The 24,681-nt window shown below is 36.6% G+C and overlaps 1 protein-coding gene across 2 annotated transcripts in view; it reads left to right on the top strand.

Annotated features, from left to right (window-relative positions):
* The window catches only part of UNC13C (unc-13 homolog C), a 669,423-nt gene that overhangs the window by 339,175 nt on the left and 305,567 nt on the right, over positions 1-24,681 (top strand). For both annotated transcript variants that reach the window (XM_027840843.1, XM_027840842.1), the window contains 4 exons: positions 10,007-10,163; positions 17,555-17,623; positions 19,940-20,029; positions 22,542-22,670. In XM_027840843.1, coding sequence (XP_027696644.1) covers positions 10,007-10,163; positions 17,555-17,623; positions 19,940-20,029; positions 22,542-22,670 — 445 coding nt within the window. The remainder of the gene's footprint in view (positions 1-10,006; positions 10,164-17,554; positions 17,624-19,939; positions 20,030-22,541; positions 22,671-24,681) is intronic.

Consider the following 24,681-nt stretch of genomic DNA (forward strand, 5'->3'; position numbering starts at 1 on the left):
CCCAAGGCATCCCAATCCACTTTTGAACAATTCTAATTCTTAGCAAGTTGTTCCTGACAATAAGCTTACATTTTCTTCCATTCGATCTTCCTACTCCTACCGGTGAGAACCTGACTATTGGCAAGCCATCTTGGCGGGCTCTGTCTCTCTCTTCAGTCATCTGAGATACTTACCTCCACAGTGCCATCTACAGTTGCCATATCAGTTCCTTAGTTTACATTTTGGGATGTCAGGGAAATTGAACTCATTATTTTGTCTGGCAAGTGCCGGCCTGGAAACATTAATCTGCACCTGGGCAGCTGTTTTGACTCTCAGACATCCCATGCATATTTTCCAGGCTTCTAGAAATGAAAGTACCACTGAGAAAGCAATGGTACTTGTTATTTAGCTATTATCTTTAACATTCCCCTTCAGCCATTAGATTTTACCCAAAAGTCTTAGGGTTGTTTTAAGCTGTTGAACCTTAAAACTGCACTAAGACTTTGAGGACAATGTACATCTGATTCATCACAAAATGTTCTTTCTTATGAATTACCAGAGCTATTAATCAAAATTCGGGAACCTAGGGAAATCAGTCTTGGGGGAAGACCTCATGAAAGATGACAGAACTTAGTACCAATGAAGAAAGAGACCTTCAGGCACTCGCTTCAGGGACAGATAAAGGGACTTTGGGACACCATGAGGCCATCACTAAAGAGTCACCAATTCAGGGAAAAGTTTAACTGGGGTGCTGCCACTGAGGGGTCAAAGGAAAGGTGAGAAAATGTACTGTCTCATAATTTTACATTTTAATGAACTATTCTTTGATCAATATGTATAAAGTTCAGTTATTTTTACTTACTGAAGGAAATGTTATTAGAGCCCTTTTAATTTTGGAGTCTTGAGGCAAAGTTTCATTCTCCCACAATAGAGGAAATGACTAACCCTAGTAATGGCTGCTAACATTGTTTGTTTCATGCTCTATTTAGTATTTCTCTTTGGTTCTTAAGATAACATAATTTAGGAGCAATAGTAGAATATTAGTTGAATTTTAAATGAAAAATTAAATATTTCATTCAGTTTTCCCAAAAAGAATGTGTCAAAAATCTCCTACATGACATCTAATTCCCTAGAAATTCAAATGCTAATCACAAAAAACTTGATTATATATAGGTTACCATTAACACTCAAAACCATAAAATACATTACAACATTAACTACTGCATATGCCTACTAAATGTTCACAGAATAATTGGATGGCATGATAAACTATCACACTAAAAGCAGCTAAGTATTATGGATGTGTTAGCAGTAAATAAACATCTGCTTATGATTCCTTGGATTTGATATTGAAATGGGAAAGAAGACATAGTAGAAAAAAGGCTAAACATATAGTACTTAATAAGTCATACGTTTTATGATAAGATATTGGTTATGACCTTGAAATTACCACTTTTAAAAAAGAAAATAAAAAGATTGAAATGCATTTGGGATTTTTTCTTGCTATGTATTCCATGCTTTCATATGTAACCTATTAATGATATGTATTTTACTTGTGGTAAGGGAAAATTCTATGCTACGTATTAAACTGAATGGCCAATAATTAATTTTATGGCCAATAACTTATTTTTATTTTTTTCTGTGTTCAATTTATAAGATTTCCTAAATCAATTTATAAATCCACACCAAATAGGGATTTATACCAAATGTAAGTCAAAGGAGAGATGTAGCATGTTAAACTTTTGTACTGAACTTTTAAAAATTGCTGGAGGATGCCATTATCTCCTAATATCTTTTCATCACAAAATTAAAGACTAGGGCATCTCTAGTCAAAAAAATCAATCAATCAATCAGTGGATTGAGCCCCAATCCGTTTCTTTTTTAACTCCTTCTATTGCTATAGGATAGGATTGTAGGATCATCTGTCTAGAATTGGAAGGAACATCAGAGGGCACCTGGTACAACCCCCACCCCCATTTTACAGATAAGGAAACATACCCAAGAAAGTTAAATGACTTGTATAATAACCACAATCATCATCTTCTTTATCTAGAACTTAAAGATTTATGGAGTTTTTTACCTGTATTATCTCATTTGTTCCTCACCACAACCCTGGGAGGAAGGTACTATTATTGTCCCTATTTTTAGCAATTAGAAAACTGAGCCTGAAAGAGATTAAGTGATTTGCCTAAAATTACATAGTCACCATCTGAAGCAGGATTTCAACTTCATTCTTCGTGACTCCAAGTCCATTGTACTACTCACTTACTTCATAAGTGGGATTTGAACTCAGATCCTCTAACTCTAAAGTCAGTTTTCTTTCCATTACACCACAATGTATAGAAGTAAAAAAGTGAAGTCAATATTTATTTTCTAAGTAAGCAATTTTATGCAATTTTTTGTAGCATTCCCTTGTTACTTCCATATTCTTAGAATCTAGTTCAATCTACTCAAAATGATGTTCACAATGACCCTACCCCATCAGCCCCTGAATTTGTTCCTCATAACCAATTCATTTACTCTGTTATATGACATAACATAATAATGGTGAAAATTGGTAATATACATATATGTAATATATGTTGTATACATACATGCACACACATATAATACCCTCAATAGATATATTTGTTTATGTTATTCAGTCATTTTTTTCAGTCATGTTCAAGTCTTCAAGATCCCATTTGAGGTTTTCTTGATAAAGATAGTAGAGTGGTTTGCCATTTCCTTCACTAGCTCTTTTTTTGCAGAAGGAAACTGAGGCAAACAGGGTTAAGTGACTTGCCCAGGGTCACACAGCTAGTAAGTGTCTGAGGTTGAATTTGAACTCAGGTCTTCCTGACTCCAGCCCAGCTCTCTATCCATTGTGCCACCTAGCAGCCCTTCTGATAGATATATAGCATGGGGAAAATAATAAGGAAAACAACTCTACCCATTTCCTAGACTACAATCACATTATTCCACAATTCCCAGGGTAAGAGGAAACTAGATTTCCTATGTCTCCCTTTTTCACTGAGTTACAAACAAGTGACAAGAATTCATCTCAGAATCCTTCATAGAAGGGGTAAAACCTCATGGTTTTCAGTTCGATATAAATCCCCAAAGTTCCCAGCAGGACAGGGGTAAATTCCTTAAGTAGCAACAGGAGCCAAACACAACGGAGTTTAATGCCAACCTGAATGAGGGAAAGCTCCCCATCATAATTTCCAGGGTGGGATTTGGTCTGATACAAACCCTGGCACCCACATCCATTCTTTCTTCATTCCTCTTCCCTTTCTCCTTTGCTCAGATTTTGTCAATTCTCTCTTGCAAGACCATGTCCAAGCCTATGCCTCCCACTTAACACCCATCATCCAGGTTTTAGGTATACGCTACTAATTATCCATTAGGGCCAGGGTCATTTTCTCTAGAAAGGGTGTCTTAGTAGATAGAGTATTGGACTTAGAGTCAAGAAGACATGAGTTAAAATGTTTCCTTGGACACTTACTAAACTTTGTTACCCTGGGCAAAGTCACTTAACTGCTCTCAGCCTCAGTTTCCTCATCTGTAAAATGAGGATAATAATAGCACCTACCTCCCAAGGTTGCTGTGAGGATCAAATCAGAGAATAAAGGTAAAGTGCTTTGCAAACCTTAACATGTTATATAAAAGTTAACTATCATTATTATACCTACTATTATATTCAAACACTATTTATGTGTTTGAATGAAGGGAATTTAGTGGAATAGTTCTCATTTTCTAAGTTTGCCATTCCTGAAGTTCAGCGATTGTTGCTAGGTCAATTAGATGAGGCAAGAATCTTCAGAAGCTGTAGGGACACTTTTGAGAGCTTTGAGTAAATGTACAATTTTTATTGTGTATTCAAGAATTTGCAATATATGGAAATTTAGTGTGGAAGGGACACTACAGTGAAATGTAAGCAAAGAATAGAATCAGAGTAGATTCTGGGAATCTCTATCTTTCATATTTATCTTTTCACTGTTATCAGTATGTTTTCAATGTTGGAGCCTTTTGTTGTAGTTCAAATAGAATGGATTTCTTTACAAGGAATACTAGAATTAACCCTTTAAGTATTTGATGCTTGAAAATGATACTATTTGAGGTTCTGAAAGACATGAATTTTAAGCATACAGCTGAAATAACACAGGGTTGTCTTCCCTAATTAATCAGCAATCTCATGCTCATCTAATTAAATCCTAGTTGTGACAAAATGCTTGGCAAACAGAACTGCTTGCGTAGGAATCTTCCACTCTGGGGAAAACTTTCACACCTGGGTTAGAGTGAGATTCTTCTGTTGAGTTGACTAGTTGAGATGCAACACTGATTAGCATGGTGGATGAGAGTTGTTCTCATACTTAATTTCAGGGTAAGGAAAATGCTTAAGAAAAACATATTATGTACACAGCATAGCTTATGGAATAATGAAGATATAGATGTATTTTATATATTTATTCATTTTACTTATTAAGTGGTTTACTTATTTACTCATTTACTTATTCAATCATTTGTTCATTTATTCATCTATCTGTCATTTATCTATTTACAAAGCATAGGCTTACTAACTAGTTCAGGAAATCATGAGAACAGTTTTTGCTTATCCCAGTCTTATGCACTTCATCCATGCTGTTACTCTGATAGCCAAATGTATTGATTTCATTAGCACCAGAATATAACAAACCAAGCTAACTAAGTCAGAAAGAAGTTTATAAAGAAAAAAAAGTCATAATATATCTGTAGGTAAAAAACATGAAACAAATAATCCCTAGTGTGTGGAGTATTTTTGGTGAACCTTATGAATAACCTTAGCCCACACACATCAGCACAAAACCTGACAGATGTGACTATGTACCTAATATACAAATAGATAATAGAAAACTCCAAGGTATTGACTATGGCCATTCAGCATAGATCATGAAACCTATCACTGATATTACCCAGTTTTAATTATCAGGCTAAATCAGTATGATATAAAGGTCAATTATCAAGATACTTTTAAAAGGGAAGGCTCCAAAAGAATTTAAACTATGATAGATGATGCCTTCACCAAAAAAAAAGCCAGAAAGATTATCAATACTGTAACTGCCTGCTCATATGATCAACTTTTGACATCTAAAATTAAAAATACAACTTTGCATGAACGGCGTATAAATGTTTCAAGAAAATCCTTGATAAAAACCTAAAAATGATACAGGAAAGTTTTTATAAAAATATTTCAGAAGTGGACTAAATCTTTTCAGTTACCCAATTAATTGACATGTATAAAGAATATAATATTGAAGGAGGGGGTTCCACCCACCCACCCCCAACTCAAGCAGTATAGTCACAAAGCCCTGAATGTAATCACAGGGTATTGAGCAGGTGTTAAGTAATTTTCCCATTACTCTACCACAAATGTGAGATTATGTACTTAGTCACCTGTGAGAAGATTATAGGCCATTCAATAAAGGCAATTGACAGCATTCAAGAAAATATATTTTGATTGGTTCAATTCAATAACACTTATTAAGTGCCTACTCTGTGCTAGGTACTGTTCTTTTTCTTGGAAAGAAAAATAAAGTCCCTGATCTCAAGGAGCTTACAATATAATGGAAGAAGACAACACACAAGAGAAAGCTAGAAAGTGGGGGTGAGGAGATGAAGACTGCTTGAGAGAATGGGTCAGTCTTTGAATCAATAGGTAAAAACAGTCAGCTACTCAACAGCTGGGAATTCCAGGCTTAGGAGAACTTTATGGAGACATACCCCTTTTGAGTTTGCCAGAGGACAGCAAAGTTAGGGTTGGAGGAGAATGTTTTCTCCTCTTCTATATAAGCCATGTAGTCAGAAATGCTGACTATGTGGGAGTTAAGTCACCCATCTGGGAGTGGAGAGATCCAATGAAGACAAAAACAAATGAGGAAAGACGGTCACCAGAGGACAAAGGCAGCCTCAGAGAACATGACCCCTCTTGGCAGAGACAAGTACTATCTATGGACTCAAGAATGAAGCTGCCCATGAGGGCCAAATAAGTAGCTTGTCCAGTAAAAAGCTACCTTCAAAGGATGCTATGTGAGGACTCTGCAAAGAAAGAAAGAAATGTCAGTAGCAGGAGATGTGATTCCTACCCAGCCACTTCTACCATTGATTACTCTAAAGTCAAGCCTGCTCTTCCTACATAGTTGTTGGGAAGTGTGCCCTCAGGTTATTCGGAGGAATGCTTCATGAATTGTTCTTATTATACCATCTTGGTAAATGCCTTTGCCAAAAGTTAATTAAGTCTATTGGCTGAGTCTTAATGAAAGCAAACTGCTTGGGGCTTTAGAGCTATGGTGGTAGGAGCAACAGCCCATAGAATTAACCCTAGAACCTGAGAATAGCAGCCACCCCCTGGGAATGCAACCTGTTAATGAAAGTACAAATTGAGGGGAGTGGCCCCAGCAGAGACATTATACAAAATAATGATATTTGCTTGTTTAGTGATTTTAAAAGTTATTTGATATAGCAGAATAAAATGTAACCTAAATACAGTTTTCCCCCTGCAGTGGGAGGAAGGGTTGGGCTCATGATTTTCATCCACATAGGGAACTTCCATTCTGGAAAATTCCTCTACTGATGCAGATTGGAAATTGATCATTCATCTTTAAATTGTCCTTATTAAACACACACGCACAAATTACACTTTTCAAATCAGCAAACATTAATTTTAAATATAAAATCAATGCTTCAGTCACTCTAATATGTCTACATGTTGCTTACTGGATAAGGATCTCACAGTTAGACCTTCAATTTAGGAATCAGAACACATGGCCTGTCTTATTTTATTCTCTTATTTGGAGAGAAATTAACATCACTGGGAAGGTGTATGGATAGATGAAGTATACCTACTATGAAGAAAATATGGGGAGACAATAATAATAAAAATAGCAACAATAATAATTGCATTTATATAGTACTTTATTGTTTGCAAAGCACTTCATAAATATTACCTCATATTATCCTTACAACAACCCTGGGAAGTATGTGCTATTATTATCCCCCTCCCTCAGTTTTATCCACTGTAAAATGGGGATGATAACAGAGTAATGATTCCCACGGTTGTTATGAGGATCAAATGAGTTGATATTTGTTATATTTGTGCCTGACACATAGTAGATACTTCATAAATACTTATTCCATTTCTTCCCTCTCTTAGAGATGAGGAAACTGCAGAGGTTAAGTGACTTGCCCAGGGTCACATAGTTTTTAAATGTCTGAGGCAGGATTTGAACTCTTGTATTCCTGACTACAGATCCACCACTCTATCCGTTGTACTACCTTCTTGACCCTAAGAACGATATCCTTAGGCACCATAATGGAAAGCACTTACTTATACCTATTCCTAAAATGTTGCAATCCCAAATTAATGACCATGTCCCATTAACTATACTTCCATCAATCTCTTAACTTCATACTTCCCTTCCTACCATTATATTACTGAACACTATACCACATGGCAGGGAGGTACATCAGAATGGGAACAGAAACAAAAGGATGGTGAGTTTTCTGTTTTCTCTTCTGTAGTAACAAAAGCATATTGGTAGAAAAGTGGGCAGAGGGTGCTAAGAATCTCACAGTTCCTAAACTGTCAGCAAATATTAATCTAACTCTGTCCAATGACATCCAATGACCTTGGCCTCCTTGTTGTTCCTCACACATAACCCTCCATTTCCCAACCCTGGGCATTTTCATCAGCTCTCCTTCATGCCTGAAATGCTTTTCCTCCTCATCTCTGACTTCTGGCTTTCTTGGCTTCCTTCAAGTCCCCTTCCAAAATCCCACTTTCTACAAGGAGCCTTTTCCCAATCATCTTTAATCTTAGTTCCCTTCCTCTGAAATTATTCCCAATTTATCTTGTATATATTTTGTTTGTACGTAGTCGTTTGCATGTTATTTCTTTCATTAGAACGTGAGCTCCCTGAGATCAGAGATTTGAGTTTTATTTGTTGTCCATCCTTCATTCTTTTTGTTCGTTCGTTTGTTTGTTTGTTTGTTTTAGGCAGTTGGGGTTAAGTGACTTGCCCAGGGTCACACAGCTAGTAGGTGCCAAGTGTTTGGTCTGAGGCCGGATTTGAACTCAGGTCCTCCTGACTTTAGGGCCGGTGCTCTACCCACTGCTCCACCTAGCTGTCCCTGCCATCCTTCATTCTTGAAGAAGACCAATGACAGAAGGCAGGTGATGTCTTGACTTATAAGTGAATTGGGTTTAAGTGAGGCAGGGCTGTGCAAAGTCATCAGCCTCACTCTCTCCTCCAGAGTCATCTGAGTCTAGTGGCAAAACAAAAGTCAAGATAACTGGAGATGGCCCTGGATGTAGTGGGAGACCTTGGCCTTTTTAAGCTAAGGTCTTTCCCAGGCCTCAACTTGTCTGAGGCAAGACCCATTCTTTGTTTGCTTTTCTTTGAATCCCCAGTATTTAGCACACTGCCTGGTGCTTAATAAATGCTAGTTCACTGACCAACAATTTGGTGGTGCTGACCCAGATTCACTTTGATATTTTACCATAAATGAAACAAAAAGAAGAAATTGCAGCTAAATGGAAAAATGGCTTGAAGTTCACCTAGATGAATAAAATTGTTGGCATAGTTGTTTTCCCAGGATATCTAATGGTAGCAAAAAAGATCATTTCATTGGATAGTTTTGGTTTGCACAGCTCATGACCTGTATAGCAAACAAACCACCATTTAGGTAATCACTTCTTATATGCCACTGTCAGTTGCAGAGGACAAGAAAGTCACAACATCTATGAAGACCTTGATGACAGCCTCCAAATTAAATCAATCTGCACCTTGATAATTGGTGACTTCAATGTTAAGGTGGGCACAAGGGAATTCCTGGGAAACAGTGTTGGAAAATGTATACTGGGCATAAGAAATGGAGGTCAAAGGCACGTAGACTACTCTGGAAATTCACATCTCTAACAGAATGAATATTTTCTTCAAGAGAGTATCAGAAGGCAGTGTACACAGAGAATGCTGATGAATATTTTTAAATGAAATTGTTTGTATCTTAACAGTTATTTCAGAATTATCTCTCGTGTATAGCTGACTACTTAGACTAGTTAAATCAAGGGTCAAAAATCAATAGCCAGTTAGAAGAAAAAAAAGAGACAGCATCAATTTATCAACCATAGCCTTTGAGAATTCAGACTCACCTCTATGCCTACCAAGTGAAAGAGCACAGATAGGGCTTTTATGGGGAGTTGTGATTTTACTGTAGATCAGGATCATGCAGTCAAAGAGCTAAAGAAAAGAAGACTAGGTTCGCTATAATGGTCACATTCACATATAAGATGCAATCCTCTAATTAAATGCATTGTTGTTTTTCACTTGAATGGTGAAAGTCAAAGTGGGTAAAGAAGTGGCTTCAAAGCCAAGAAAACCTGGGTTCAAGTCTTGCCGTTGATACATACAGTCTATACGATCCTACACAAATTACTTAATCTCTTAGTGCTCCTGACAATTCTCTATCAAAAAGGTGCTGACTGGTGCTGGGAAATAGAGTTTGCTCAATTGGGAATTCCCTAGACCAATGAAGTCCTAGGTTTAGTCCCTTTCTCTAAAGCAGAATGTTTATTTTATGCTGAATGTTTAAAATAGCAGAGTAAGTACGTGGGGAGAGACGATTGAGAGGATGGCATTCTGGAGGCTGAAGTTGAAGCAAGGACCTCAATCTTTTTGACAATCCCTTAAGGTCAACAGAAATTGGTCTTTTGGCTTTTGAATACTTAATTCTATTCCCTCTCCCAAACTGAAAGGAACTAAGTAGTACTTGGGAGCAGGGCCCTAATTAGTTATCTTGCACTTGAGACAAGAGGACTTGAAAAGGTCAAATTTGATAAAGAAATTCTTCTTCTTTGTCTTAGAAATGGTAGTTCTATCTTTTTTTATTTCTTTCTTTGTGTGGGTGTGTTATATTTGAAAAACTATTTTTCTAGCCTTGGATCTAATGTTGTGCCTTTGTTAAATAAACATGACATGTTTTAAAAACTTTTAATCCCTTTGCATTGCAGGCATTTTTCATGTCTGTCTTCCAAGTATATGTGCCCTGGTGTCCCAGCAGTGATGAGTACCTTATTGGCAAACATAAATGCTTTTTACGCCCACCCAACTGTCTCAACTAATGTGCAGGTGTCTGCCTCAGATCGGTTTGCTGCTACCAATTTTGGCGTAAGTATGATTTTAGTATGTTACAATGACTTTGGCTTTTCTGAGTCGATTTTCCTGTGATTGTCTATATTATTAAGTCCATGGGGCTGTTAAAAGAGGGCCTGATACCAGTACCTGTTAATTGTGAGTCACTGAACAATTAACAAAAAGAGTTTTACTCTGCCCTAAAAAAGCAAGGGTATACAACAAGCACTGAACTTCTTCCGTGGTTCCCCCCTCACCTCCACATAGAAATGCATCTGATCAGAAAAGGAGGATTTCGTGACTCATGGTCCTCAAATTACGAAGTCTGAACTCCATAGGAGTGGAAGTTTTTATATCCTTAGGTCACCAGACACTTTCCTCAAGCTAGACAGGGTCTAGTCAGGTTCAGTGACAGCTTTATTGCCTTTTAGGGAAAACTAATCCCTCTTTGCAGGTTTTTAGGGGAAAGCCTGATCCTGGTCCTATTCCCAGGGCCTTAGGATTTAGGCTGTTTCCAGGATATCTTTATAGAATCCTGATGCCTGTTCCTATCTAGCATATAATGCTAAAGCTTTAACACTTATTTGAGTATTTTTAGTGAGATACATTTACAGAGGCAATTATTGAGTCAGAGAAGAATCTAAATTCAATTAAATCTAAACCTGGAGAATGGCCTTTGATTCAGTAGCAGAAAAGGTATTTTCTTTATATTCTCATTTTTTTTAAAGTAAAACGTGTAATTGTTTACTAATCCCTACTACCACATCCACCACAGATGTGGCTCTTATGGCAGCTCTTGGTATATTTGGATATCCTAGACACCCCTTCCCCAAATCCACATATCAGCATTTTCAGGTATTAGAGATATTAAAGTCATAATAACACCTGGTTAAGGCCTTCGTACTTGAGACTTCACTTAAAAGCACCTAGTCAGAGGCTTTCTCCCTCACCTTAGCAAAATAATTTAAAAAATATTAAAAAGAACTTTGGCAGAGCTAGGTGGCACAGTGGATAAAGTACTGGGGCTGGAGTCAGGAAGACTCAACTTCTTGAATTCAAATCTAGCCTCAGACACTTACTAGCTGTGTGACCCTGGACAAGGCATTTCACACTGTTTGCCTCAGTTTCCTCATTTGTAAAATGGGCTAGAGAAGGAAATGGCAAACCACTCCAGTATCTTTGCCAAGAAAACCTCAAATGGGGTCACAAAGAGTCAGACGTGGCTTAAAAGCAACTGAACTACAATAGCAACAAGAGAATTTTGCTGATAAAAAGGAAATTTGAGCCATTATCATCATAATTATTATTACTATTGTCTGGACCTTTGACTTCATCAGTGTGGGGAAATCTCCATATGTTGGTCCACAGAATTGCAACTTGTTGGCCTGAGAGGTTAAGGGACTTGCTAGTATGCATCACAGGCAAGATCTGAACCCAGACCATCTTAACTCTAAAGCTGGCATTCTATTAAATCACACTGCTTCTCTTCTGGACCACACTAGAAAGCATATCAGTCACTGTATAGCCATGAACAAAGCCCTCATGTGTCAATGTGATTTAACTATCTCCACCCAAGTTGAAAAGAATAGTTTGGGGAGGGCTTCAGATGGAGGTTCAGGAGAGGGATGCAGGGGAAAAAAAGTATAGTAACATTTTCCTTCTGTTCCCGTACGTATAATTGTCAGTGACAGTGGCCCCTATTAAATAGCAGTCAGCCAGCATTGAATTCAAGGCATGTTTATTGAGACCTTGTTAGGCAGTATTGAGCATATATAAAAAAATATTGAACATATATATATATATATATATATATATATATATATATATATAAAGGCACATATAACATCCTGCTTCACTCTAGAAATACAGAAGTAATTCATTGCTCTGTTAAGGCCTGGAAAGTAAGGTGAAGATATAATTGGAGTTATCTGTATCATTCCTACCCAAACAGGCTTATTTGGTGATTGAAGTAAAAGTGTGATTGCAGCTTAAATTATCTAGAAAATTGATTAAATTCCCTTTTTCTTGCCACGCCTATGCCAACACCTAATTCAACAGGGAGCTCTTTTCTATTTTTGAACATCAATATCCAATTAAGGCAACCTTTGTGTGTTGAATTATTAGTGTACTTGATTATGCAAATTTTGTTCCTGTTTATTTGTTTTTTTTTAACTGAATGTTGGGATAATTCATTTTCAAGTGAAAATAAACTATAGCTTTGAAACTTTGCTTCCATTTTAATAAGGAGAAGAGTAAATACCCAATGTAATAGATAAGAAAAAATACAGCTAATTTAAATGATTGTTAGAAGTGAGCTTTTTGGAGAGACAATACTACATAATATCAATGGACAGTAAATTGTTTAAATGTATGTTGCATAGCCACATTAAAAGCCTTTACAAGGGGCAGCTAAGTGGCACAGTGGATAGAGCACCAGCCCTGAAGTAAGGAGGACCTGAGTTCAAATCTGGCCTCAGACCAAACACTTGATACTTACTAGCTGTGTGACCCCGGACAAGTCACTTAACCCCAAATGCCTAAAATTTAAAAAAAAAAAAAGACTTTTTAGTTGAATGTTGTGTTTGTGGTTGCAGAGAGTTGTGTCTGAACTATGCCTGGTTAAAAATCCTATTTTCAGTCTATAGATATAAAACATAGTGAATGAATAAGTGAAGTCTGAATCTGAACCCAGTAGGGCAAAGGAAGTAGGGATATGATATAGCCCCAGTCCTTTTTCTATTCATATGCTTTTGTGTATAAGTTTTGGTGCAGGAAATCAGGGAGTGTATGTGGTTTGGGGGAGGTGTTGTTTTTTTTTTTCTGGTGAGGATGTCTGGAAAGGGGAAGGGGCACAAAGTAGAAAGGCTCAAAGGATGAGACAGTCAATCAAATGAAAAGAACATAGAGCTGGAATTCAGGAGGTCTGTTTGTTTTACTAATGAGCTATGTGACCTAGGTGAGTCAGTTACTTCCTCTGTGCCTCAGTTACCCCTGTCTGCCAAATGGGAAGGGATACATTCCCTATCTAGCCTTTGGTTTTATGATCCAGATCAAATACAATAATAGGAACGAAAACTTTTTTGATATAAAATTGTTAAAACATAAGCAAAGCATCTTCATTCTTCTTTGAGTTCAGGTTAGCATGCTTTTGGACTTTGGGTCACACCAAGCAAACTAGTAGTTTAGTTATATGTATTGACTCTTGCACGGCCAAGGACCAGAGAATTGACTGTAGCCATATCAACAGAGTATAGTTATTTATGGTCATCCACTGGAACCCACCTGAGCTTTGTTATACAAACCTCACATTTGGAATGGTATCATGAAGGGATTCTACCTGTCAGGCAAAGCAGGCTATGTTTTATACCCGATATGTTTCTAATATCATGCCTGGCTTTGCTATAAGGAATAGCTTAACCTTGTGGAACACTGGGCCTTTCTCCCTTCAGGGAGAAAGGATGTTAATGTTATCATCAACCATGAAACTTACTTATAAGGAAGTCAGATGAAGAGTCCCCGCATTCATGTTAACCTGAAAGAGAATGCAGAGTGCATTTCAATAAAGCCCAGTGCTTCAGCTGCAATGTGATCACAGAAAATTCTCTTTCAGAGGAAATAGCAAACAGGGCAGGAAACAGAAAAGCTGCCTCAATGCTTTAAATTCCATTCATTTAAAAAACTTCAATCCTGACTTCTTCTTCCTATTAGTTGATGATTCTGCTCTCCTTTTGTTGAAGAAAATGCATTTTATTTTGAATTTTTTTTTAATTTTAATTGATATCTTTTTATTATACCTAATTTTATTGATATATTTTTTTACATCATACTCATTTCTAAATATTAAAATTCTTTGAACTTTAAACTCTCCTACTCAGAGAGCCATCCCTTCCAACAAAGTTTTACCAAGAGAAAGCAGTTTACCCAAACTAACATGCATATTGGGCACATCTGACTATATATAGTAATCTATGTCCATCAACCTTCACCACTACAATGAAAAGAGGGAGGATCATAGAAAATATATTTTAAAATAGGATATAACTATTTCTGCAAGTAATATAAGGCAAGAGAGAATTTCTTAGGAGTTCAAGCACAATAGGTAGAGTACTGGACTTGGATTCATGAAAACATGAATTCAAATTCAGCCTCAGATACTTGCTAAGTGACTGTGAATCTAGGAAAGTCACTTAACCTCTGTATGCCTCAGTTTCTTCATCTGTATAATGGGGGTAATGATAGCACTGTATTCCTCATACTGGGGAAATCATAAGTAAGTAAACCTGTCCTAGGCCTTTATGTTACACGACTTTTGAAGTTGTCTGGATAATTTGGGACCAGGCCACCTCATTACAATAGTCCCCAGTCATTGACTTAACCAGAAAAAAATGGGTGTCCCTCAACATGTATTCATACTGGCACAAATCTGAAAGGGGCTTTTGATTCCTTTTGCTGGGAAATAGCTAGACCCCATGTGATTTCCTGAGCATGGGAGACTCCCCCTTCATAAGTCCTAAGGAGATGCCTAGGCACAGAGTGGTTCACCATCCCATGGCTACTAAAAGTGGGAGACAAGTTTGATATCAGGTTTTCCTGACTCAAAGCCCAGCACTCCATTAGTTACAGTGTGATGCTCCCTTTTGCTAATTGTAAAATAACTATGAAGTAATTTCAGAAGGGAGGAGCATGAATAACTGGGAAATCAGGAAAGGCCTTGGGAGAAGCTGGTACCTTATCTGTTCTTTGATAGACATAAGAAATTCTAAAAGACAAGGGTTAAGGAGAGAATGCTTTTTTTGGAAATGGAGGGACAGACAGCCTGTGCAAAGGAATGAAAGCAAAAGATAGGACATCACATAGGGAGACAATAGCCAGCCAATATGACTGTAACAAGGGTGACATGAAACAAAATCATAAAGGTAGATGGGAGCAAGATTGTGAAGGACATTAAATGTCAGATTGAAGACTTTGTATTTTATCTTAGAAGCAATAGGGAACCCTGATGATTTTTGAGTTTGGGAGTAACATAATCAGATCTGTATTTTAGGAATATCAACTTGGCATCCGTGTATAGGATGGATTTGAGAGGGGAGAAACTTGAAGTAGAGTTAGAATGCTACAGCAATACTGCAAGTGAGAGACATCGAGGGCCTGAGCTAGGGTACAGGCTGAGTGAGTGGAGAAAAGGGAGAAGCAGACATGTTGGAGAGATGTTGTGAGGCTAAAATTGCTAGGATTTAGCAAATTATTGTACATTTGATATGATGGAAAGACTCATCTATAGAATGAAAAAAATAAATGTGTTCTGTGTCTCACCAAGACAATGACAGAAATAAAATGAGATACCTTGGTTCAAAAAAAGGTGATGCTTGTTAGCAGGTCAATAGTTGATTTCAGATCTTGAAGTCTCTCTGAATTGCTAGCAGGAAAGTTGTCCTAGTCAATTAGAGGAAAAGGGAAATGTACAGGGCCAAGAGAGGTTAAATGACTTGCTTAAAGTCCCAGGTAGATAAATTGGCAGGTTCCAAAAGCAACCTAGAAGGAGAGGGTAGAAGAGACTTCTGGCAGGTTTTTCATTTGTTTATTTTGATACAATCATGGCATTCTGTCAATGATTTGCAGCCACTGGTGACAGTAAAGCACTGGTGAATTCTCAAAGTATTGTCCTTCTGCATAAGAAACAATAGAATCCACAATAATGGAACAATTTCCTACTTTGATAATCACTCTAGGAGAATAACCTCTTGCTCTGTACTAGATAGAACTCTCTTAGAATTCTACTAGAGCAACTTGTAGGACACCCATTCAGTCAACCCTGATGAACAGCCTACTGTAAAGCATAATGTCGATCATTATCTTCCTTCCAGGAAGCCCCTTATTTACTCAGTGAATCTTCAGTGAGTTGGTGTTATCAGTGGTCACTGTTGCTGAGTATATTTTGATTTATGGAATATAAATTCTTTCAGAGCAGGGTCTCCATCAAGTGTTATTTACTGGCCCAGGACCACCCAGCATGGTGTGGCCACATAAAAGAAGGCACTGTGCTGTATGAGCAAAGCAGAATTGAAGTAGCTCAGAAGAAATGTGAGGTGTGCAAATTTAAATGTTCATATGGACTATTTGTGCTCAACCCATGGTAGAGCCTTCCAAGCTCATTGTTGTGAGAATCAAATGAGATATTTGTAAAAAGCATTTAGCACAGTATTGGCACATAGTAGGTGGTATGTAGATACTTATTCCTTCCCCCTTTTCTTCCATATAGTGCTTTAAGGTTTACAGAGCACTTCACAAAGCCACCTTTGGATACACTATACCTTGACCCCAATGTAGTGACCTCTTTTTGGTCCTCTTCCAGAATGAAGGACAATGACCAACCAACATGTCTCACGCTAGCAAAGTGCCTTGTGTATACATTGTGCCATCTTTCTTGATAGAATTCAAGTTTCTTGATGGCAAGAACTTCTGTTTTATGTCTTTTCAATCTCAGTTCCTGGCACAAGCCATAGTAGGAGCTTAATAAATACATGCTGAATGACTAATCATTGGAAGTATGCTTATTGAACCAAATTACACATTATCAGACTCAACTGATCCATAGGGCCTACATCAGTGCCTAATAATGAGCAAAGTGTTCAGGGAGGTAGGATATGAACTAAAGAGATTTAATTTATGAAATAACTCTTGGTGATCTTAAAATGTCTAGTTTATGCTTAGGGAATAGATTTCTTTCCAATCAGAAAGCTCATATTGGTAATTAAGTCTGGTTAGTTGAAGGGGCAGGGAGTTAGAAAGCTCTGTGTTTTTTTTTTCCCTTTGGGCATCCTGAGGTCAGAGTCTAAGTAACATTCAAATACATTTCTATGTATTTGAAAGAAAGAAAAGAAATGTGAGTTTGTAAGAGTATTAGGACAAACCTCTGTACTTTAATTGGAAATGAAACTATCATTTGTTCAGGTGGTTCAAAACCTTTGTTTTTTCAATATTTTCATGTTTTCCCCTTCCCATGGAGATTATGCTTGTTTACCTCACAATGAGCTGGTTAGTGAGATAAAGAACAGAAAAGGAGGAGAAAGGAGGCTATTGGTGCTCACTAATGCATTCTAATCTGAAGGCAACTGGCTGGGCGCCAGGAGCATTTGTACTGCATTAGGAGAATGGCAGAGTATGGCAGCAGGCATAAATGAAGCTCAACAAAACACATTTTGCAATTTCTGTTACACTTCCTATTATCTCCTAGCAATGCTTGTATGACTATAAATTGAAAACAACGTGCCTTGCAAACAGAGCCCAAGAGGAAGGCAATCAATCCATGCTTTATGTTAGGCATTTTAAATGGCACATTTGTCCTTGATGTGATTTTTTAAAAATATTCATTCAAATTCCAATAAGCATGTGTCATTTTTTCTTCTTTTTCTTTTTGCTTTATACAGAGAGAAAAGTTCATAAAACTACTGGATCAGTTGCACAACTCTTTGAGGATTGATTTGTCAAAGTACAGGGTATGTACAAAATTATCTTCCTGAGAGGAAAATATAGAATTGGGTCCAAATGACTGTTTGTCATATTACAGAGTAATCATTTATAGAGTAGAATCTTAAAGCCTCCATGATAATTTGAGGAGTTTGGTGTTTTCTAAAGTTAGAAGTACTCTCTCTCTCTCTCTCTCTCTCTCTCTCTCTCTCTCTCTGTTTCTCTTTCTTTCTCTTTTAAACCAAGGGTTTTTTGTTTGTTTGTTTTACATACATCCCTCAGATCTCCATTTATTAAAGGATCCTGAATATTTGGATTCAGTTAAGGTTTTTGATGTGTTTTAGCAACCATATATTTGAGAGTCCACAAGGAATGGTGAAAAGAGATCCAGCCTTGGACCCAGGAAGACCTGGATTTCAGTTCTCCTTTTGATATATACGGTAGTATGACCCTGAGGAAATCACTTGGCTATCCTCAGTAGCCAAGGCAACTCTAAGCTATAAGATGTATAAAAAAGGTGCTGGTCTGCATTAATAGAGGGAGTTTTCTCCTCTGAGCACTCCACAAGCCAATGAAATCACAGGTCTAGTTCCTGTAGCCTTCCAGTAAAAAATGAGTTGGTCCACAATTTGTGTCCTCCAACGTTTTTCCACTTCCAGAACAACTCTATCAGGTACCCAGAGCCAATCAGAACCCTCACAGGGGCTGCCTCAATGGCTCTGCCTTCTCTCACTGAAGCTAGAGATGATTGCTCCCATGCTCCCTACTTCATGCCCACTACCATACCTGACCTATTGAACATGCCCTCAATGCTGGACTCTACTTTACAAGGTAACAATTAGCTGATCTTGTAAATTAGTCAGTGATAAGAGAAGACTAGAAGAGAACCAAGAACCTTCTCCAAAATTCTAGTCATACAAATAATTTTAATAATATTAGCAACAGTAACAACTAGCATATATAGAGGCTGCTAGTGGCACAGTGGGTAGAGTGTTGGGGTTGGAGTCAGAAAGTCCTTCATTCAATTCCAACCTCAGACACTAACTAGTTGTGTGACTCTGGGCAAATTACTTAACACCTATTTGTCTCAGTTTCTTTAACTGTAAAATAGGCACTGCCTTCCAGGGTTGTTGTGAGAATCAAATGAGATATTTGTAAAAAGCATTTAGCACAGTATTGGCACATAGTAAGTGGTATGTAGATACTTATTCCTTCCCCCTTTTCTTCCATATAGTGCTTTAAGGTTTGCAGAGCACTTCACAAATATCTCATTTTGTCCTCATAGCAACCGTAGGAGATAAAATGCTATTTTTATCTCCTTTTTTTTCTGGTGAGGAAACTGGAGCCAACAAAGTTCAAGTGACTTGCCCAAGATCACATAGCTAATAAGTGTCTCAGGCTGAATTTGAATTTCACATCTGACTCCAGGTCTAGTGCTCTAGCCACCATGAAATCTACAATGCTATTCTGCACATAATGCTTCAAAAGCAATGATTCTAATTGAACCTGGTGGGAAAGCTATCCCTCTTTCCCCTCACCCTTATTCCCAGAAGTAGACCCCTAAATACAAAATGTATTACACATTGAAAAAAGTTTTTGCATTTTATCCCAAAAGATTTACTCAGCATGTTTGGCATTTCTGAGACTACATTTGAAAAAGAATTTATAGGGAATGAGAAAATTACAAGTGAAGTTTACAAATAACTTCCTTCTCTGAATTATCACACTATAACCTTTTATTTCTGATTTATGTTGTTTCAAATTTTGTTTCTTTGTGATGTTTGATAGGATATATAGTAAGATATAAAGTCTCTGAGTGTAGGGTAGATGCTTGGTATAGAATTTCTTTTTTTTTTCCACCATTGTTGGCCACAAGGCCAACTTGGAGGATTACAATTTACATTTATAAACTGAGTACTCATACTTTTTAAATCAAAAAGCAACAATTTAGAGCTAGAAGAGATTTTAAAGTCATACAATCTGACTCTTTCATTTTACAGAGAAGGAAAATGTGGCCCTGGGAAATTTTGTGACTTATCTAAGGTCACACAGGTAGTAAGTAGCAAAATCAAAACTTGAACTCAAGTCTTTTGATTCTAAATCCATCTTTCTTTATCAAGAGGACTACAATAATACATGAATCCTTCCGAAGTTTTTTTTCACCCCTAAACTGGAGCACATAAAGATTGAAATATTTAATGAATAAACTTTTTAATCTTAATAGCTCAATGTCTCTTTTAAAAAGATACCAAATTTATACTTTCCTTTAAAAAAGTTTCTCTTTCCTTAGGGTTTGATGCTAATAACTTTACGCTCTACATTTCCTCTTTTCTCTAATTAACTAGGACAACTTTCCTGCTAGCAATTCGGAGAGACTTCAAGATCTGAAATCAACTGTTGACCTGCTAACAAGCATCACCTTTTTTCGTATGAAGGTATCTCATTTTATTTCTGTCATTGTCTTAGTGAGACATGGAACACATTTATTTTTTCAGGAAAAGTAATGTTTTACTGTCTCTTCCTGATCCCACACAATTCAGCCTTAGTGATTACAGTGCCAGCCTCTGCCTTAACTTGATGAATCTTCCAATAAAGTTTGATTTGAGGAAGCAAATGTCCTTACCACTTATGGTCTTCTGATATATTCAGCCTGACTTAGTTTTAAATTAAGTCCAAGTTGAACAAGGCTCTTTGAAAAAATCTAAGTATATATGAAACTTCTGAGAAAGAATTTAAAGTTGAATTACAGTTCTTTCCTTGCATTGGTTGAAATCAAAGGGCATCACTGACTTGTTCACCCCAAGTGAGAGAGACAGCACCTCCTCCAATTTCAACCCATGTTCTTCAATATTTAGACCATGTTTCTTGGTTTAGCATTTATCACACTAACCACTGCAAATTCTGGTCTCAATTATAGACAAATGAAACAGTACAATCTCCTTACCCAAAAGGCTTGATTCTCATCAGCTAGTGCTTTTGTTCCTGATGTATTCTGATGTTTTACTTTTAGGTTTTTGTCTCCTTATCTTACTCTACCTTACTAGTAATTACTTGGCAGAGTGATGATTTTGGTGATGGCACAGCTCATGCAATGCCTCAAAAAGAATCTTTTTAAATGGTTTTCAAGGAAACAGCTAAAAATGTTGCCTCTTGATCAATATCATACTAGTTCTACTGCTTACTCTGAAAGATACTATAAAATCATTTTTTTTCCCTTCTGGTTATTTAAGGTCTTATATTCGGTAGAAAAATTATAAATTATCATAGAGGAGAAAATTACAAGGTTTTTAAAAACTGGATTAAAAGATCTGCTTCTAGGTTAAAAGTCAGAACTTCCATGGGTGATTAAGTTAAACAGCTGCAGAGTCTAGTACACAAAGCATTTAAGAAACAAATATACCTATTAGTCATTGTAATAAGGCTGATTTGATGAAGACATTGTATATATATATGTTACTATTGTGGGTAAAAAAAAAACAGTTACCTTATAATAAAGTTCCAAAGAAAACTCCATGTTTAAAAATATTTCTGAGATTCCTTTTAATTCAAACTTCTAAAACTCAAGTTTGATTGGTCAGTTAAAATATATGTATGTATACACATGTGCACTAAAATACATGTAGATACAAATACACACACATACTCCTCTCCATTGCCCTTTGGGTGATCTTTCATTTCATTTCTTTGGAGAATGACACATACAGTGTCTTACAGCCATAATGATTAAAAAATTTGAAAAACATATTTTTGGGTAATTTAATCATTTTATTAATAAAGTCAGCATATTATTAATAAAAGAACAGTCACTTGGCCATCTTTATTAGACCAAAGATAATCATGGCAACAGGCTAAAAGCTTATATGTTTTTTTGGAAGAGGAGTAGCAATCAAATTTGGTTAACACAATGGGAGATGAACTATATTAAAATGAGGGGCTGGGAATGACATCATGTCACCCTTGGACAGAAAAAACTATCTCTATGCTTGGGCCCCCTCCAGCTTTGGCCTATCTATAAAAAGGATCTGTCTCCACCCAAGCTTGATCAAATGGAATTCATCTGAGACTAGAGATTTCTTGTAGGATTGGGTTGTGTCAGTTAGAGGAGAAGTTAATTCAATCCCATCAGTAATGTCCTTCAAGAGACTGAACTTTTTACTTTTTAAAATCAAGGCTTCAGAAGAAGAGGAGAACTCTTTAATAATCATTTTTCTCACAGCCAAACAACATCATCCAAAGGGCAATAGAATTGAATATGGTAGTCATTGGAGAAGTAGTCATTGAAAAGGATACCATCAGAGAGATTAAAAAAAAAAAAAAAACAACAGAAAAAAAGATAAGGTGATCACACACTGAAAGCAACAAATGACCTATGGAGAACCAGATGTTGATACGAGGGAAATGTCAAAAGATCTAGAGGAAGTCTACCAGTATATTGGGTGGATCTGTTATGCAGAATTTTCAGGAAGACAAGGACAAGAGGATACACAAGCATGGATGGTTGATGATCTACATCTCTGGAAAGGGTATCCACATCAGTGAAATCATAGGTCCATCCAAATATCTAAAACTTATTTAAGTTTATTTAAAATAAATTTAAATTGTATTTATTGTAAACATATGATATACATTATAAATAAATGTTGTATATTGCATATTTTGCTACAATATTTTACATGTATATATCAATGGAAAGGAATCACGATGAGATAGCGAGAGAGCTAACCTCAGAGTCATAAAGCTATGGTTCCATCTCTGGAACATAGTAGCTCTGTTAATGTTGGCAAATCACTTGATGTCTGTGTCCCAGGCAGCTAAGATTATACCATTGAAAATATAGATCCACTCTTTTTTTTTAGAATTAATAGTATATTTTAAATGATGGATCATATTATTTATAATTCCTCACATTATTGTATTTTCAACTGATGGAGAACTTCTCTTTCTCAGGTTTTAGAACTCCAAAGTCCACCAAGAGCCAGCATTGTTGTAAAGGACTGTGTCAGGGCTTGTTTAGACTCCACATACAAGTATATTTTTGACAACTGCCATGAACTCTACACACAGCTAATAGACCCGGTAAGAGCAAATGGATGCTATTTGTGATTCTGCTTCCTTGCATGTAAAATGGAAGTAAAACAGAATGTGTGTTTTGTTAATTTTACATTACTCCAAGATCTTAGAATTATGTAATTTTATTCACATAAAAGGAAGAATATTAGGGGGAAATGAAACCTTTTTCCCTCTTAGGAATATACAATATACTTGCTGGTGAAGGTTAGATAAAAACATATATTAATGGTTTAGTACATGCCAAAGTTTGAGAATAAAAATACGAGCAATGAGAAAGATAGTCTTTACTCTCAAGAGAACAGGAAGTGAGAAGACAAGGAAGTTAAAAAGTAATCTAAAGGGTTGGGGGCTGAGCCAAGTGAGAAGTGAATATAACTAGCATGAGTAAGTCCTCAAATGGAGGTTCCAAAGATCAAAGTAACAAATCAGAAGAGGAGGCCAAAAGATCAAAAGCATTGCCAGAGTGAAAGGTCTTCAGGGTAGAGGTAAAAAGTTTTAATTCTTGTGAAGATACAGTTTTAATTATTAAGCCCCTAAAATTTAGAACCAAAATGTATTTTAATTAACCTGCATTCTATGTAACTACTACAATGTAACTATTCAATTAGTTGATTTCACATTCATTTGGTCATCTCCCTACAAGATTATAAGGTTACCCAGGATAACCATATTCCATTATTCTCCTCTTGCAAAGGCTCAGTCACAAACATGCAGTAGTAGACATTCAGGTAGAAATTAGAATTACATCAACAAATTGTTTGCTAATTGGTTTATTGAATAACAAATAGTTCTAGTTATCATCAAGGGGCTTTTTTTTTCTGTTTGTTTCAATTTTAATTGATTGGGACTTCTCTAAATTTAGTAGAGTTGCTTAAAGCCAAAGAATGAGAATTCCAGAATTATTAGATAAAATAAAACGCCCACTTTTTAGGCACTTTGGAAAAGTGATGCCTACATCTGAATCAGGGTAGATATACCTGAGTTTCCAAACTATGATGTGTCATTTCCAAATATTTTGCTCCAGTAAGACATTGGTGATGTTAAAAAAAATGTTCATTGGCAAGAAATAATCTAAGAGTATGTTCCTCCTCTATGATTTGGACTTCAAGAATCTAAGATCCTGGAGAGAAGAGATATTTTTTTTTGCTTTGTGTCTGTATTCCCAGCACCTAGCACTTAGTGGTTGCCTAATAAATGCTTCTTGATTTATGGCAGAAAACCTCAAAGTCACACTCTCAAGTAAAGTTCACTAGTTTAATTAGAGGTCAAGTCTTATACGCAAACACTTCCTCTGAAATGTTATCAGCATGGTTCAGTCCTCTTACTACTTCACAAGTGAGACACGGGTTAGCACCCCACTTGTGCCCATTCTACTCCCCATTTTGTCAATAACATCTGGCCAAAACATATCTTCCTTATATTTGTGCCTAAGGCATTTGCTCAAAGGGGGGCCCTCACTAAAGACTAGATGACAAAAGAATCCCAGACACAATAAATATGGACATCCTGAGGGTAAAAAGGTTTATATAAGTATCCCAGCTCTATAGTCACATGTAGTTACCCTCTGAACTTACTTTCCCAGAGATATGAGAAACAAGGACAGGTCACATAGCTAGCTTTAGTCTATTTCCCGACAGAATAATATATATTTAAATGAATGTTGCTGGGTAGGGGTTAGCAAGGTAAGGGTTAGACTATGTCACACATAGGCAGAATAGGTTATATCTTGCAATACTTATGCTTTTGAGTATCTTCTATTGTGTGGCCTCTTTTTCTGTTGTCCACACCTAAATAACTGAGAGGTTCTGACTCATTGACCATCATTCAGGAAGTTTATTTGTTTTCTGGGACAAAGCAGATGGACACAATTTAAGGTACAAACAATTTAAGAATAGAGTGTCAAGATAAGATATCACCATAACAAACTATACCCTAAAACTGCAATGAATTCATGAAATCAGTCTAGGTAGACATTACCTCCATTAGTGAATATTACGACCCATACATTTCTTTCTCA

Source organism: Vombatus ursinus, unplaced genomic scaffold (genome assembly GCF_900497805.2).
Source record: "Vombatus ursinus unplaced genomic scaffold, bare-nosed wombat genome assembly UNPS02014848.1, whole genome shotgun sequence".
In the NCBI taxonomy this organism is placed as follows: domain Eukaryota; kingdom Metazoa; phylum Chordata; class Mammalia; order Diprotodontia; family Vombatidae; genus Vombatus; species Vombatus ursinus.